General features: G+C 44.1%; 2 protein-coding genes across 3 annotated transcripts in view; one reads left to right on the top strand and one right to left on the bottom strand.

Annotated features, from left to right (window-relative positions):
• LOC107282549 (tetraspanin-4) overlaps positions 1-7,712 on the bottom strand; it is a 23,770-nt gene extending 16,058 nt beyond the window's left edge. Inside the window, exon 1 of one of the 2 annotated variants that reach the window (XM_015810345.1) lies at positions 7,682-7,712. The gene's annotated coding sequence lies outside the window, so the exon portion shown is untranslated. Of the gene's footprint in view, positions 1-7,627; positions 7,652-7,681 lie in introns of those variants that run through there. The other variant, XM_015810344.1, reaches the window with a different exon arrangement.
• Positions 7,713-9,598: 1,886 nt separating this feature from the next.
• POLR2L (RNA polymerase II subunit L) lies at positions 9,599-14,028 on the top strand. Its single transcript, XM_015810343.1, has 3 exons — positions 9,599-9,684; positions 11,439-11,544; positions 13,571-14,028. Exons 2-3 carry the CDS (start codon positions 11,450-11,452, stop codon positions 13,677-13,679), a joined length of 204 nt encoding a protein of 67 aa, XP_015665829.1. The 5' UTR covers positions 9,599-9,684; positions 11,439-11,449; the 3' UTR covers positions 13,680-14,028.
• Positions 14,029-14,926: the final 898 nt, after the last annotated feature.

Raw genomic sequence — 14,926 nt, 5'->3', positions numbered from 1 at the left:
TTGGTGGAGGTTTCAGTATTGTGGCTGGAAGCTGTCAAGTGTCTGGATGGGAAGGAAAAGGCAGAGAAGAGCAAAAAAAGATGATAGGGGGTCTGGAGGGAGCTAGGCATGTCAAGCCTATCAAAGAAAAGGATTATGGGGGACATGATAGCTGTCTTCCACTACTTGAGGGGCTGCCACAAAGAAGAGGGGATTGACATATTCTCTAAGGCAGGGGTGTCAAACTCAATTTCATTGAGGGCTGTATTAGCATTGCAGTTGCCCTTGAGGGGGGCGGGGGTGTGTGGCCAGGGTAGGTGCAGCCTACTGGGTGGGTGTGAATGGAGTGGGTGTGGCCTACTGGGTGGGCGTGGCCAGCTCTACATCATTCGCGTCAAGGGTGCCTGTGGGGCCTGGGCAGGAGTGGGACAGATCTGAGAGTCTCTGGCAGAAGGGGGTGGGACCAGGGCAAGTGCCAAGGCATGGTCCACTGGAGGAGCCTCACTGTTCCTCTCAGGCCATGCGGGAGGGGCTGGATGGTGGTGCGGGCTGCCCGGAGCCCTAGGCAGCAGAGGTCAAATACCCACCCTGGCCCTTGAGCACCCGCGGCACCAAGCCCAGCCCCACTTCCTCAAGGCTGCTGCTCAAGGTTCTCCTGATTCCTCGATGTTTCCAGACAGCCTTGTGGAGCTAAGACTGAATGTGTTTCAGCATAGATGGCCACCACAAAATTGTACATTGGCTCCCGGCTGGCCTGGGTCAGGGCCAAGGCAGAGGGGGCCGTTCCCTCACTGTTTCCAGGATGGCTTCGCGGACCACATGAAACCACTTCGTGGACTGCATCCGGCCCCCAGGCCTTGTGTTTGACATGTCTGCTCTAAGGCACCTGAAGGCAGGACAAGAAGCAATGGGTGGAAGCTTGTTAAAGAGAGACCCAACCTAGAAATAAGGAGATTTTTTCTGACCATGAGAACAATTAATCAATGGATTAGCTTGCTTCCTGGGGTTGCAAGTGCTCCATCACTGGAGGTTTTCAAAAATAGAGTAGACAACCATTTGACTGGGATGGTATAAGGCTCCTGCCTTGAGTAGGGGCTTGGACTAGAACAGGGATCCCCAACCCCTGGGCCACGGCCTGTTTGAAACCGGGCCGTGTGAGTGGTGGGCTGGTGCACATATGCATGTCCCCTCTCCCCCTCACTGGACCACCAAGACATAAAGGATGGGGACCACTGGACTAGAAGACCCCTGAAGTCCCTTCCAGCCCTATGATTCTAGGTTTCTGTGTTTTTATGTTTAAGATGGAGCCCAGAAGTCTTCCAGTGTAAGTGGCCATCTCTGATCCAAGACAGGGTTGCGCTACACCTGAATGGGTAGGTTCACTTTTTAGGAGAAGAGCAAGTGGCAGCTGTGGTCAGAAGGATTCATGTGTGGCTGAGGCATAAGCTGTACCTTTTCCTGAACCGGGTGTCACTATGCAGTCTTCCATGCCTTGTCAGTCCCCAACTGGATTACAGTAACTTACATTATGCAGGGATGCTCTTGAAGACCATCGTCTGCAACTTCAGCACATGGCTGCTTGTTCAACAGTGGATCAGGCCCCTGCTGCCATTATTGTAGTTGCACAGGCATTAGGCTATCACTCCATTTCTTTGCAATTCAATATTGCAGTTCAAGGTACTGGCTATTGCCTATAAAAATGTATGACAATGTAGGGCCTTGGTATCAACGAGAGCACCTGTTCTAGGCAGATTTTGCCAGCCAAACATGGGCAAGCAAAATCCTTGTTGTGAGGGTCTCCAAGGACTGGATAGGACCACGGCTCCTTCTTTCATGATCTTCCAAAAGCTTTTTAAAACTTGGTTACTCCAGAACATTTCTGGAGAATACTAAAACTGAAATGTGCTGACTGGTTGGGGATATTTATTATGTATATTGTTGAGTATTTTCATCTGTACTGTGTATTTTTTTAGAAGTTTTTATTGAGTTTTATGGGGTTAGGGAAGGGATAGGACCAGGATAGGGATTAAGGTTCAGGGTGGGGTTAGGATCGGGGTTGGGGTTGGGACAGGATTGGGAACAACATTGGGGTTTTCCCCCAATAATATTTCCAAGCTTTAGCAAACAGATTATTGTCCAGGTACATATGCTCAGTTAACACTAATTAATACAATAGTAAATAGCTGTAGTGAATATGATAAACAATAATCATAAACAATATCAATTGGTCAATACATATCATTCTTCTTGCTAATATATATTCAAAATAACATATCAAATTCATTTCTCACTAGTTTGTTTTCCTAACCATTGGTAAAATTTATGCCACGTTTTAAAATAAACCGAATCTTCTTTCTCTTTAATCTGTAACGTTAGTCTATCCATTTCTGCACATTCTAGAATTTTCTTAATTAAAATCTCTTCAGTGTATTTTTATACATACATATATTCATATACATATATTGTGGTTGTGGTATATTATCACACACACACACAAACACACACATGCTGTATGTGTGTGTATGTGTGTACATATATAAATGTGTGTGTATGTGTATATGTGTGTGTGTGTGTGTGTGTGTATATATGTGTGTGTGTGTGTGTTTCAAAATTTGGATTGCTAACAAAGAATTAAGGGAGAACTGGAATAGCCATTTCGAACTTTTTAGTTCTTTTCAACCAGACATACCCTTCTGAGATTTGAACCTGGGCTGTCTGCATGTTAGGCAGATGTATTAACCTCTAGGCCACAGGTTCTTTCTCACTTTGTTAGCTATGAGACAGGGGAGAAGAATTATCTTGAGTCTGGTGCACCCTGTCGGCCCAAATATGGGAGAAAGGAATCTTTTGCCTGTATCAGCTCAAACTACATTGTCTGGTTGAAAAGAACTAAAAAGTTCGAAATGGCTATTCCAATTCTCCCTTAATTCTTTGTTAGCAATCCAAATTTTGAAAAACACATATAATGTCGCAGTTGCGACTGCTAAGCCTGCGGATGGCTCTAGTTTGAGCTGATACAGGCAAAAGATTCCTTTCTCCCATATTTGGGCCGACAGGGTGCACCAAACTCAAGATAATTCTTCTCCCCTGTCTCATAGCTAACAAAGTGAGAAAGAACCTGTGGCATGGAGGTTAATACATCTGCCTAACATGCAGACAGCCCAGGTTCGAATCTCAGAAGGGTATGTCTGGTTGAAAAGAACTAAAAAGTTCGAAATGGCTATTCCAGTTCTCCCTTAATTCTTTGTTAGCAATCCAAATTTTGAAAAACACATATAATGTCGCAGTTGCGACTGCTAAGCCTGCGGATGGCTCTAGTTTGAGCTGATACAGGCAAAAGATTCCTTTCTCACATATTTGGGCCGACAGGGTGCACCAAACTCAAGATATATATATGTATATATTAGCTGTACCCGGCCACGCGTTGCTGTGGCTCAGTCTGGTTAAATGGAAAAGAAAGAAAAGAGAAAGCGCACGTTTGTAATATGTTTAATTTCACAATGCTAGCGTGTGTTGCTTTTACGTCCAACAGATGGCGCTGTTTTTCAAAAAAGCATGTTTTTACCTGTCACAGGTGTGACATCTGTATAATAGTAGGTATAAGGTATATAAAAACACGCGTGTATTCGAATGCAACATTGTGTCAAAATTTCAAAGCAATCAGTGAAGAACTTTCAAAGATTTAAGATTTTGAACAAACATTTACATTTTTATTTATATAGAAGATATGTGTGTGTGTGTATATATATGTCTTAAGACCATAATTCAGCCCAAATTTTTTGTTGCTAAGTGAAACATTTGTTAATTGAATTTTGCCCTATTTTATGACTTTTCGTGCCACAGTTGTTAAGTGAACCAGTGCAGTTCTTAAATTAGTAACACGGTTGTTAAGTGAATCTGGCTTCCCCATTGACTTTGCTCATCCGAAGGTCACAAAAGGTGATCACATGACCCAAGGACACTGCAACCGTCATGCCAAGCATCTGAATTTTGATCACGTGACTACCGCTGCAGTGGTTGTAAATGTAAAAAACAGTCATAAGTCACTTTTTTTCAGTGCTGTTGTAACTTTGAATGGTCACTAAATGAACTGTTGTAAGTCGTGGACTACCTGAATGTAGTATAATAAAAGTAGTCCTTGGCTCACAACCAAATTGGGGCCAGAATTTTATCTATCATAAAGCTAAATGTAGCTTTCCCAAATGTACCGTATTTTCCGGCGTATAAGATGACTTTCTAAACCCTGAAAATCTTCTCAAAAGTCGGGGGTCGTCTTATACGCCCAGTCGTCTTATACGCCAGAAAATACAGCCGAGCCGGCCACATGTTTCCCCAGGCCAGGCCGGGCCGGGCCGGGCCGCAGTCATGGCTGGTGTGGCGGCCGGCGGGACCATCACACCCCGGGAAGCCGAGCTGGCCATATGTCTCCCCAGGCCGGGCCAGGCGGCAGTCATGGCTGGGCTGGCGGCCAGCGGGGGCATCGCACCTGGGGAAGCCGAGCCGGCCACATCTCTCCCCGGGCCGGGCGGCAGTCAGGCATGAAGCTTGCCTGGCTGCCGCAGGGCTCTCCGCCACCCGGCCCCATTGGTGGTGCCTTCCTCAGCCACTTTTGGGGAGCTGCCGCCGCCCTCGGTGCTGCAGGAGAAGGAAACCTTGGGCTGCGAGGGTGGTGGGGCTGGCGGCGATCAGGACCCCCCCCTCGTCCCAGCGGCGGCACTCCCCGTAGCAGCCGCGGCCAATGGTGCATCCCGGCCTTGGCGCCCTCCTCTTGCGACGGCGAAGTGGCTGAGGATGCGGCGGGAGCGGCGGCCGGGTCAGGGGCGGCGGCGGTGACCCCGACGATGCTGCAGTGTCCACTGCCGGAGCCGCTGCCTCCCCGCCCGTTCGGCTGAGGACGCAATGGGGGCGGCAGCCGGGAGCTGTTGCCTCCCGTCCTGCTCCCCCTCCCTGCCCGTTCGGCGCCGTCTGCCTTTAATTCTCTCTCTCTCTCTCCTAACCTGGAGGGAGAGAAAGAGAGAAAGAGGAAAGAAAGAGAAGAGAAAGAGGAAAGAGAAAGAGAAGATAGAGAGAGAAAGAGGAAAGAGAAAGAGAGAAAGAGGAAAGAGAGAGAGGAAAGAGAAAGAGGAAAGAAAGAGAAGAGAAAGAGAGAGGAAAGAGGGAAAGAGAAAGGAAAGAGAAAGAGAGGAAAGAGAAGAGAAAGAGAAAGAGGAAAGAGAAAGGAAGAGAAAGAGACAGAGAAAGAGAGAGGAAAGAGAGAGAGAAAGTTAGAGGAAAGAGAGAAAGAGAAGAGAGAGGAAAGAGGAAAGAGAAAGAGATAAAGAGGGAGAAGAAAGAGGGGGAGAGGAAAGAGAAAAAGAGAGGAAAGAGAGAGAAGGAGAGGAAAGAGAGAGAGAAAGAGAGGAAAGAGAAAGAAAGAGCGGGAGAGGAAAGAGAGAAAATGAGGAAAGAGAAAAAAGATTGAGAAAAGAGAGGAAAGAGAGAAAGGAAAGAGAAGAGAAAGAGAGGAAAGAGAGGAAAGAGAAAGAGGAAAGAGGAAAGAGAGAGGAAAGAGAGAGAGAGAAAGTTAGAGGAAAGAGAGAAAGAGGAAAGAGAAAGAAAGAGAGGAAAGAAAGGAAAGAGAGAGGAAAGAGAGACAGAGAGAGAGACCCTTTTGACATCTAAAATGAAGATAACACTGCATATATCCTTTTTTACCTTTATTTTATATATACACACACAAACATACACACACACACACACATATATCATAAAGGTAAAAAAGGATATATGCAGTCTTATCTTCATTTTAGATATCAAAAGGGTTTTGGGGCTCCCAGTGTTTTGTTTTCGGTGGGAAATGTGTCCAAGTGGCTCTTTGAGTGTTTTGGGTTGCCTACCCCTGATATAGGCCAAACTCTATATTTTAACTGGAAAAGTTGGGGGTCGTCTTATACGCCCAGTCGTCTTATACGCTGGAAAATACGGTAGTCATCAGTGGGGAAATATATGAAAAAAGTGTTATAAATATAAAACGGGTTCAACATAATTTAAAGGCAGAAAACCTTAGCCCTGCCTATCTCTGTGATTCTATTGTACACTTTTAATGTGCCCATGGTGTCCTTAATCTACCCTATCCCACAGGGTTCTTGTTGTTATGGGAAAAAATAGTTCTCGTATAAGCATATATCAAATAAAACCACCAGAAATGTTAAACAGAACGCTAAAAATGTGAGTTAGAAATGAGGGGGGGAGTCACAGAAATCAGAGAGATGCTTTGGGAGAAAAAGGACAGAACAGAATGGCAGAGTGCCTATAAAAACATTTTTGGTAACAATGTATTTGCTCTGTGTTTAACACTGTATTTATATGTTTTTCTAAATTTCTTCTTGAAAATTGATCACTTATCATAAAAGCCATCAGAACTGGAAAGCTTAAAAGGCAACCTATTTGTTTTGCCTTTAAATGTGGCAAGACATATATAAGTAATTTTCCAAGGTTACAAAAATAGTAACGTTATCTGTCAAAAAGCAGAAATATATATTTAACATTTTAAAAATAGAACCTGTTGCATTGTTGTATATACTTACATATGTGAGAAGTCCTTATAAAATCTTGTTATTTTCCCCTATTTCTATAGTTTTATTTTTTGCTTGTTTTGTTTCATTAAAAGCCCCTCCAGTTGAAAAATAGAAACACTTGTAAAATGTAGTGAAGCAATTTAAAAACAAAAAACCAAGTTGAAGTCACATGAGACTAATTTTAATTCTGCCAGAAATGGAGAAACTGAGTCAAGACCTGTATTCCATCCTTACTCAAAACCATATAAAACAGCCACATTTTGTCTCAACTCCCTCCATTTTTAGGATCTTCCCCTTTCATCTTTCTTGCCATTTCAGTTTCTCTTCTCACTCCTTCGCTTGGCATTTTGGAGAAACATTCTCCTCTAATTCACTTTAGATAAACCAGATAGACTGCTCTCTTAATTCTAACTTTAGTTGAACAGAAATCTCAGATTTTTGACATCTGGTTAACTGTATTTGGTTAGTTTGTTTTAATCACACAACCCATTTTTATTTAAATTTAAATTTTATTTTACATTTATTTAAATTTAAAGTTTATTTATTTTTATTTAATGGATGGGCTTCCTCTCTCTCTGCCCCTTTGGACAATATGTCAGAAAGGGGAGAGAAATAAAGAATGTAAAAAATAAAATATTTTTTTAAAGTCTTTAGAACAAGGCAAACTTTAAAAGCACATATACTTACAATAGGTATTGGGGTCTCCTCTCCCACCCACCCAGCCACTCATTTTCTGATCTTGCACCAAGAGGTATATTGCATATAAATATACATACATATTTAAAATTACATATATATTTCCCACATTTAAAAAAAAAATGGTTTGCCTTTTAGGTTTTTCAGTCCTGATAGCTTTTATGCTAAGTGTTATCAATTTTCAAGAAGAAATTTAGAAAGACATAAATATAATCTTTAAAAAAGAGGAACAAGCCCATCCAAAAGGAACATAAAGGGCAGAATTACCTCGAAATTTCTTCTGTTTATTTCTAGAGCATCTTTCCAGCCTTTTGTGATGGAGACTGCCTCCCTTGCTTGCCCCTCCCTGGCTTATCCCCGTCCCCAGTATAAACACTATCAGATGCGCCCCTCACCTTGTCTTCAGCTCAGAGTAGTTTGGGGGGGAAAAACGGATTTGGAGTGCGTACCTCTGAATCTGAACGTGGCTCCTTCGGAGGGCGAGATGCAGGATGGAAAGGAGGGGGGAGGAATTCCAGGCATGGGACAGGGGAAAGGAAATGGGTGGGGGGGAAGAGGGCAGCTAGGGGAGAAGGCGGGTTTGAGGATTTGGGGAGGAGTCCAAGGGGCTCTCGCAAGGGACGTTTGCTAATCCTAGCAAAACTTGGGTCATTTATGCCAGTCTCAATCCGCCCCCAATCTAAAAATAATACTGTAGTATAATAGTTTTTCTGGATTCGTGTCAATCCAGTTCTGTGGAATCCTTGTTGATTAGCAGAAGGGGGAGGTGGTGGATCTTTCCTGCCCCTCCTGCTTTCCTTCAATTGTTTCACCGTTTGTTACACACACAAGCACCACAAACTTTTTGTGTGTCCAAGTGCAAACGCTTCTTGGAGAAAAACAGGGAGGCAAGAGGCTAAAGGGTCCCTCTCTTCCAAGAATTGGGGGTGCAGGTACAATCTGCATCAGCTGAGTGAATACATACATGTGTGGAAGGAGGAAAAAGCTAAACCCCCAATCCCGGGTGCGCATTCATACAATCACACTAGGCAAAACAAAAGATTCCAAAACAAAAAGGTTAAGCCACTATGTTCCTTGATGCGTTTCCTGCCACAGAGTAATGCCACTACTTCTCTGCATGTTGCCTTGCAAATTAATTGTTGAGGAACTTGCCTTGCCTCCACTGCTCAATTTTACTCAGTCTTTCCCTATAATGTTTAATGTACAGGTAGTCCTCGACTTACAACCATTCATTTAGTGATGGTTCAAAGTTACAAAGGCACCGAAACAAATAACCTATGACCATTTTTCATACTTAACAACCACTGCAGCATCCCCGTGGTCACGTGATCAAAATTAGGACACTTGGCAACTGACGTACGACCACAATCAAGCCTCAAATTTCTGCTGTTATGCGAGACATTTGTCAAGGGAGTTTTGCCTCATTTTATGACCTTTCTTGTCACACTTGTTAAGTGAATCACTGCAGTTGTTCATTTAGTAAGAAAGTTGTGAAGTGAACCTGGCTTTAGATTATCAGGGGCCTGGAGACTAAAACATACTTAGAATGGCTACGGGACTTGGGTTTGGCAAGTCTAAAGAAAAGAAGAAATAGGGGAGACATAATAGCAGTGTTCCAGTATCTGAGGGGCTGCCTCAAGGCAGAAGGAGTCAGGTTGTTCACCAAATCACCAGAGGGAAGGATGAGAAACAATGGTTGGAAACTGATCAAAGAAAGAAACAACCTGGAATTGAGGAGAAACTTCCTGACAGTGAAGACAACCAACCAGTGGAAGTTTGCCTTCAGAAATCGTGGGCAATCCATCACTGGAGATTTTTAAGAGATTGGACATTCACCTGAGATGGTACAGGACATTCTCCTGCTTCAGCAGGTGGCTGGACTAGAAGACCTTCAAGGTTCAATTCTTGTTCTTATTCTTATTCCCTATTCTTATTCTATTCTATTCTAATTATTCCACATTGACTTTGCTTGTCAGGTCAAAAAAGGTGACCACATGATCACCGGGACATTGCAACCACCAGAAATGTGAACCAGTTGCCAAGGATCTGAATTTTGATCGGTGACCCTGAGAATGCTGCAGAGGTCGTAAGTGTGAAAAACGGTGATAAGTCACTTTTGTTGTTAACTTCGATCGGTCACTGCGTGTACTGCTGTAAGTCGAGGACTACCTGTATTCCTAGGAACGAAAGATGGAAAAGTCAAGCCTGCCAACAATAACAAAACACAGCCCCGGGTTCACGGGCTCGATTGTTCAGACAAACGGGACGCCCTCCGGGAGGAAAGGGAGGAGCTTCCCTTCCCCCGCCGTTGCGGCTTTCCTCCGCCTCTTGCAGAGAGGCTGCCGCCCTCCAGCGCCCTCTAGCGAGCCGAAGCGCGAAGGAAGTGACCGCGCGGCTGCCTGCGCCCCACCATTTGCAGCGCGATCCGAGAGAAAAGCGGAGCTCGGAGAAGGTGGGAGCGGAGACCGGGGCGGGTTGGCGAAGGGGAGGGTTTCTCTGCGCTGCGACGGAGGAGCAGGGAGAGAGGGCTCGATCGCTGCGAGGCGCCCGGCGGGTTCCTGCCGGAAAAGAGGGGGAAAGGCTCGGCCGGAGAGAAAGGGCCGAGTTAAAAATGGGAGGGGGGAGGACTTGAGAATTGGCCGGGGGGGGGGGCTAAAGGACGGCCGGGAGCCAGCCTGAAGCAAGAGTCCATTAGGGACCCGAGAGAGAGAGAGAGAGAGAGAGAGAGAGAATTGACCACTTTGTAAGTCAGGCTCCTCCCTCGCATTATAGGCAACAATTAAACTGGCGAAAGGTGTTTTTTTTTTTTCCTTCTTCCCTCCAAAGCAGCGGTATCCAACCTCGGCCACTTTTTAAGACTTGTGGACTTCAACGCCCAGGATTCCCCAGCCAGCCATGCTGTCTGGGGAATTCTGGGAATTGAAGTCCACAAGTCTTAAAAGTGGTCGAGGTTAGACACCCCCTACTCCAAAGCGAATTGACATAGTACTGTAATGGGAAAGCAGCACGTGTTGAGTTGTAAAGACTGGCATGTGGGTTTTAACAAGCAGGAAAAAGAGGGCTGAGGTTTTCTGCTTCTCCAGATAATTTGTGATATGTTTTATCCCTCTGACCAAAATGGAGGAGGGGGGGGGGAAATCTAATGAGAGAAATAAGGACTTTCCATTGAAGTGAAAGCCTAATACGAATAATTCAATGATTGTTTACTAAATTATCCCATTTTGGGGGTTCTCCTGTAATTTAATGAATTAATCCCTATTTGGGGATTAATTGAGCTGGTAATTGGTACCAGCTCAATTTATTGACCCCTTCTGCATATTGGAATTGTAATTCTCAGAACTGCTAGGCAGCATAACTAAAGACTGGGTAGGTTGGGGTATGTGATCCCCATATCAAGCTCTTGTTTCTCAAACTTGGCAACTTTAAGATGCGAGGATTTCAACTCCCAGAATTCCCTAGCCAGCACCCATCTATTTTTAAAAATCTCTCCTGTTCCAAGTAGCCACCTGTATAGTTTTTCAGGTCCAATAAAAGAGTGAGGCCCTTTAGTTATCAGCTTCTTGAAAAAGAAACATTTTACCAGGGAGAAACTGAGGCAATATGTGGACCAAATATTTATTGGAGGCAGCAACACTCAACTGCTCATCGATAACTGACTCTGATGAAATTTCATACTGTTAATTGTGGCCTACTTTTTTTTGAGACAAGTGTTTTGTGCTTTCTGCTTTACAAGTGGTTTAAAAATGTCCTCTTGTTTTATCGTCAGCAAAGGGGGCAATAAAGATAATAAATTTATTTCTCACAACCCGTCTTAACCTATTTCACTTCAGGCTGTGATCTTTCTATCATCTCTAAGAGTGTGATGGGTCTTAAAGGATATGGATCTTCTTGGGCATGGATCACCAAAAATTTTATCTCCTGTGCAGGACTTTGATATGCTACCTGACGTGCTGAGTGGTCAAAATTATATTGGAACAAGGTGACCGAATATGGGCTACAAAAAATCTGGATGACCAGATGATCTGGTTGGCTGCAAAAAAAAAAAAAAAAAAAAAAAGAACCAGCAAGAAATTTAGAGATCCCTCTAGCCTTAATGCAGCGCAACACTGTTTTAATACCTGTTCTTAAAGATAGGCCAAATGATTGAGAAAGATTGGAGAAAATATTAGAGGCCTGATTGACTCACAGCTTTCTCTTTCTCACCAGGCAAGTTCACAATGATCATCCCTGTACGATGCTTCACTTGTGGCAAAGTTGTGGGGAACAAGTGGGAAGCATACCTGGGCCTCTTGCAGGCCGAATACACAGAAGGGTGAGTTGGGAGAAGGTTTTGTTATTTGCTGGCATGTATCGATGATGTGCTATCAAATTGGCGTTGACTTAGCAACCACATTGATAGATTTTCTCCAAGAGGACCTGTCTCAGTCTGGTCCGTTCAGGTCTTCCAAAGGTGCATTCATTGCCTCTGTAATTGAGTCCATCAACTTTGTTACAGGTAATCTTCGACTTAGAACAGTTCATTTAGTGACCTTTCAAAGTTGCAATGGCACTAAAAAAACTGACTTATGACCACTTTTCACATTTAACAACCATTGCAGCATCCCCACGGTCACATGATTTACATTCAGATCCTTGACAGCTGACTCACATTTATGACGGTTGCAGTGTCCCGGAGTCATGTAATTCCCCCTTTTGCGATCTTCTGACAAGCAGAGTCAATGGGGAAACCAGATTCACTTAACAACCGTGTTACTAATATTAGACCTATAGTGATTCACTTAATAAATGTGGCAAAAAAGAGTTGTACAATGAGGCGAAACTCACTTAACAAATGTCTCACTAAGTGTAAATTTTGGGTTCAATTGTGGTTGTAAGTTGAGGATTACCTGTGCTGGTTGCCCTCGTCTCTTTCCACCCATCTTTCCCAGTATTAGAACCTTCTCCAGAGAAGTCGGTCTTCACGTGTATCCAAGGTATGATAATTTGAGTCTGGTAAATTGTGTCTTGAGTAAGAACTTCTTTTTTTTAATGAACTATTTGTGTGTTTCCTTGGCTTTACATGGTATTCTCTGGAGTCTTCTCCAATACCAAAGTTCATAAACATCAATACTGTTTCTAACATGCTTCACAGAAGTCCCACTTTGTTTCCATAGGGCAGGAGTAGGCAACCTTGGCTCTTTTATGACTCGTGGACTTCAACTCCCAGAATTCCTATGCTGGCTCGGGAATTCTGGGAGTTGAAGTCCACAAGTCATAAAAGAGCCAAGGTTGCCTATCCCTGCCATAGGGCCATAGGAATACTACAGCTTATGCTTTTCCAAACTTTGTAGGTAGACATATCACAGCATCTGAATATTTATTCTAAGGCCTTCATGGCTACCATGACTGCTTTCTCCATGGTGTATTTTTTGACTACTGATTCCTTTAACATTGATGATCCACCACTTAATTAGCTCTATTGTAAGTTGTAAGCTTGGCTGCTGAACCTTTTCCACTAGTTTGGTCTGCATTTGATTTTAGTCCTGAATATACTAGCACATTATGTAAAATGCTATAAGGATTTTGCTTGAATATTGCTGGAATACAAGCGGGACTCGTCTTACAACCATAAGCGAGCCCAGAATTACGGTCATAAGTCATGCTGGTAAAGCGGCTCATGTAACCATTCCTAACTTTATACTTTTCACGACGGTCATTAAGTGAATCCACTGTCTGCTATCGGTGTTTTTTTTTTGCTGGAAAGGGAAGTAAAACACTGGTTTCCAGCAAAAATAATGATATGGTCATGTGACTGTAGAAGGCTGCACATGGTCCTATATGCAGGCCAATTGCCACATACCCAAAACGTGAGCACGTGGCCACAAGTGGAGAGTATCTGTCCAAACTTTGAATCTGGGTTATAAGTAGCCCTGGGGAGGTCCATTGTAACTTTGAACGGACACTAAGCAAGTTGAGGACTTCCTGTATGGATAACTCTTGGTGGTGTGTATATATATATATATACAAGAAAGGTTTCAAGTTCTACACAATCTTATCTAACGAAAAATGTCAAAGCCTATAGGAACCAGTGTGCATCCATTAACTCAGCGGTGTCAAACTCACAATGTCATGTGACGTATCGCAACTTCTTTGCCATTGCCGGCAATGGGGTGGGCGTGGTTTCACTATGATGCATCTGGCCCGCGGGCCGGCAGTTTGACATCCCTGCGTTAACTGAATTAACATTAACAGGGTAGTAATAGAGACATTTGCAACCATGCACAAAGAAAACAGTCACCAAAATTGCCCTGTGCAAAGATGAGATACATAATTTCTTATTTCTCCATTAATTTCCCCAGAGATGCGTTGGATGCCCTTGGGCTGAAGCGCTACTGCTGTCGTCGGATGCTTCTGTCCCACGTGGACTTGATTGAGAAGCTGCTGAACTATGCGCCCTTGGAGAAGTAGCATTAGTAATGGAAATGGGCTATAAACATTTGCATCCCTTAACTTGTGCTAAAATGGACGCCTCCTACCAGATGGCTAAGTTGGGCAGTAGAAAGAGTCCGGTTCAGTGATGTATAATTAAAAAATAATACAATGTACATGAAATTGGTCCGTGCTGTGTTGAGCTCGACAGCAGTGCTCTTTTTAAAGAATCTCATGGAGAGGACTTCTTAGTCAGCTCTACTGTGTTCTGTTGTTCCTTTGCCACAATGGGCACCACCTTTGGCAGAGAGATCAAAAGCTTACCCTTTCTTTTCTTTAAGCCTCTCATTGTCTGCTCATAGAGTGAAAGAATAAAGCAAATATAACAACAGAAAACGTTGGGTTGTCCATTCCGTCTGTTACCATCAGCAACACCTCCTACAGCAGTGGTTCTCAACCTGTGGGTCGGGACCCCATTTGGGGTCGATCGACCATTTCACGGGGGTCGCCAAGCAAGGCTGTCTGCCATTTTTTTTGTCCGCCATTTTTTTCCCCTTTTCCGGCGGGTGCCTTACCTCCCTTGGGCTGGGCCAGCTGGTGGTCGGCCTGCTCCGTCTCTGCCGCTTGCCAGCTATGCCTCGGCCGGCGCAGGAGGCGGAACCACGCATGTGCGGCGCTCCCGGGCAGGGAAAGTCCTCGACTTACAACCGGTTGGGTAGTCCTCGACTTACGACCAGTTTAGTCCTTGACTTACGACTGGTTTAGTCCTCGACTTACGACCGGTTGGGGTCGCGGCATTAAAAAGGTTGAGAACCACTGTCCTACAGGGTCCAGAGAAATAATGTGTAGCGCTGAAGGTAATAAAAGCCACTAATGACCATAAATGGGAGACCTTATGTGTGATTTGGAGGCTCCTTGACTGTTCAGTAGCAAGTACCTAAATGGGGGCAGTCCTCGACTTACGACCACAATTGAGCCAAAATTTCTGCTGTGAGACATTTGTTAAGTGTGTTTTACCTCATTTTACAACCTTTTCCAGTTGTTAAATGAATCAGTGCAGTCGCTTGCAACGTGGTTGGTAAATGAATCTGGCTTCCCATTGACTTTGCTTGTCCGAAGGTCGCAAAAGGTGATTGCGTGACTCCAGACACCGCAACCGTCATAAATATGAGTCAGTTGTCAAGTGTCCAAATTTTGATCATGTGACCACGGGGATGCTGCAAGGGTGACAAGTGTGGTAAAACCATAAGTCGCTTTTTTTGATGCCGTTGTAACTTTGAACGGTC

This window comes from Protobothrops mucrosquamatus, unplaced genomic scaffold, assembly GCF_001527695.2.
Source record: "Protobothrops mucrosquamatus isolate PMUCROS unplaced genomic scaffold, P.Mucros_1.0 scaffold8, whole genome shotgun sequence".
In the NCBI taxonomy this organism is placed as follows: domain Eukaryota; kingdom Metazoa; phylum Chordata; class Lepidosauria; order Squamata; family Viperidae; genus Protobothrops; species Protobothrops mucrosquamatus.
This window is presented reverse-complemented; position numbering and strand designations above follow the sequence as displayed.

Bases quoted from the DNA above. Each gene is read 5' to 3' on its own strand.
- POLR2L (XM_015810343.1), top strand. From the start codon at position 11,450: ATGATCATCCCTGTACGATGCTTCACTTGTGGCAAAGTTGTGGGGAAC. The intron at 11,545-13,570 runs GTGAGTTGGGAG...TAATTTCCCCAG, and splicing joins CAGGCCGAATACACAGAAGG to AGATGCGTTGGATGCCCTTG.